At 43.1% G+C, this 2,500-nt stretch overlaps 1 protein-coding gene across 1 annotated transcript in view; it reads left to right on the top strand.

Moving 5' to 3' along the window:
- LOC113820750 (carbohydrate sulfotransferase 8) overlaps positions 1-2,500 on the top strand; it is an 11,336-nt gene that overhangs the window by 6,465 nt on the left and 2,371 nt on the right. The window contains exon 3 of the mRNA XM_027373105.2: positions 13-168. Within this exon, the coding sequence (XP_027228906.2) occupies positions 13-168 (156 nt within the window). The remainder of the gene's footprint in view (positions 1-12; positions 169-2,500) is intronic.

Here is a 2,500-nt window from a genome sequence, read left to right as displayed (position 1 = left end):
CTCCCCTCGCAGACTACTCCTGGGGACCCACTGGACGATCAAGGCCATGCAGAACTCGACCAAGGTCATGACGGTTCGCCACCCCCTCGAGCGCCTCGTCTCCGCCTTCAGAGACAAGTTCCTCGACGGGAAGGCCGTGCAGAAGGCGCAGTCGGATGGGCATTTGAGGTAGGAGAGAGAGAGGGAGAGGGGGTGGGGGTGGGAGGGAGGGGAGGTAGGGAGGGAGGGAGAGGGAGGGAGGGAAGGAGAGGGGAAGGGAGGGAGGGAAGGAGAAGGGAAGGAGGGGGAGGGAGAGAGAGAGAGAGAGAGAAAGAGGGGGGGGGGGGGAAGGAGGGAGAAAGGGAGAGGAAGGGAGGGAGGGGGAGAGAGAGAGAGAATGCTTTGGTTTGAAAAAAAAAAAAAAATCAGAGTAGTTTACATGCCCTGTAAAAATCCAGGGAAAGATGTCCAAGCATCTACCTAATATGGCTGACCTTATATTTACTGCAGGGCCAAATTCAAACATTAAATATACATGCCTGAAGGGCTGCACCTTAGTGCTCGTCTTATTTGTTAACTATCTAATAAAAAAAAACATCTATGATATTACAAAAATGAACAGTTTCCTTAAATATTAAGCTTCCATTTTGGTACACTAAAAGTCACTGTGGGCCATTAGTTATCAGTTGATGATTTATAAGTCCTGCTACAGGTTGTAGAAGGGTAAACCGTTGTCCAATGACCACTGAAAACATTTTTTTCTTGGAATTGTAGTTGCTGAGCAAATTGTTTTTGCATCATGAGCATCATTTGCTCCATCTTCTGGATCAACATTTGTCCTGTCTTTCCTGTGGTGTAGGGGTCGGCGCTGGCACTGATGCAGGCGCAGAAGTCGGAACTGTTATACGTGCCGAAACATGTGTTGTAGATGTCGAAAGCGATGTCGATGTCGAATCAGGTTCTAAAGTCGACGTTGAAGTAGCAGGAGCTGAAACTGGCACTGAAGGGGCTGAAGCAGACCTTGAAGCTGACCTTGTAGCAGGAACTGAAGCAGACAGTAAGGCTGGAGAGACCGACTGCTTTCGTTCACCACACCTTGCCTCATTTATTCTCCTAAGCTGCGAGGGAATTCTGCCTCATCGTTAAGGCGAGGCTTTGGGATGAGGTTGCGAGAGGGCAGAACAGCCTGTTGCTTCTTTAGCAATTTGTGTTTTCTATCGATAGTATGCATCTCATAGTATGAGTTTGCATTTTTTCGGCGCCCATGTAAGCGGCCGCGCAGTACCGGCAACGTGGCTGCTCGCGGGAACAAGCGCGTACCCCGTACCAAGGTCTATATAAGTACTTATATAGACCTTGCCCCGTACCCCCATCTGGAACAGTTGGATCAAAATACGGTGAGCGATTTGAAGACAACGCGCGTAGAAGGTGCCATGCCCTCAGCAATTTTGATGGTTTGGGGGATTTTCTCCTCTTTTTATGTGAAGATGAGTCGCTGTGCCATCCTATCATTAAATTTAATGTGTTGTAGAATCTTTTCATTGTATTCCGTGATCTCATTGGTGTCAACTTCCCTCGGGACATCGAACACATCAAAGGTTAGCACAGTGTCCTTTGGCATAAACTTTGCTTATTTTGATTTCCCCTGTCGTAGTTATACGGGTAAGAATTTCTTCTTTCTTACACCGTACATTAGATATTATTTCGACCTAGTTTTAATTCTAGGGCTCCTTTACTTTTGTTCAAAGGGGCCATCTTCAGTACTTGAGACACCCAACGGTATTTATCCCCCTGTGTCGCTAGCTTTGTGTCCCTCCTGAAGTATGTACATAGATGGCTCGGGAATACAAGTTCTGCAGACTCATTACTTAACTTCTTTTTGCCTTTTTCTTTGTTCGTTCGTTTTCGGTATTCGTGTCACTTACCGAGAGGTCCATCTCCGTCAACAGAGAGAAACGGGCCTGGCTCGTCATTGTACGGGGTGTTCTGATCATTCGCTGAAATGTCGCTCACAAACAGATCTCTCCTATTATATCTATATCTATCTATCTATCTATATCTATCTATCTATCTATCTATCTATCTATCTATCTATCTATCTATATCTATCTATCTATCTATCTATCTATCTATCTATCTATCTATCTCTATCTATCTATCTATCTATCTATCTATCTATCTATCTATCTATCTATCTATCTCTATCTATCTATCTATCTATCTATCTATCTATCTATATCTATCTATCTATCTATCTATCTATCTATCTATCTATCTATCTATCTATCTATCTATCTATCTATCTATCTATCTATCTATCCATCTATCTCTCTCTCTCTCTCTCTATCTATCTATCTATCTATCTATCTATCTATCTATCTATCTATCTATCTATCTATCTATCTATCTATCTATCTATCTCTCTCTCTATCTATCTATCTCTCTATCTATCTATCTATCTATCTATCTATCTATCTATCTATATCTATCTATCTATCTATCTATATCTATCTATCTATCT

Source organism: Penaeus vannamei, chromosome 25 (assembly GCF_042767895.1).
Source record: "Penaeus vannamei isolate JL-2024 chromosome 25, ASM4276789v1, whole genome shotgun sequence".
NCBI classification, from domain to species: Eukaryota; Metazoa; Arthropoda; class Malacostraca; order Decapoda; family Penaeidae; genus Penaeus; species Penaeus vannamei.
The sequence above is the reverse complement of the archived record's forward strand: the minus strand, read 5'-3'. Positions and strand labels throughout refer to the sequence as shown.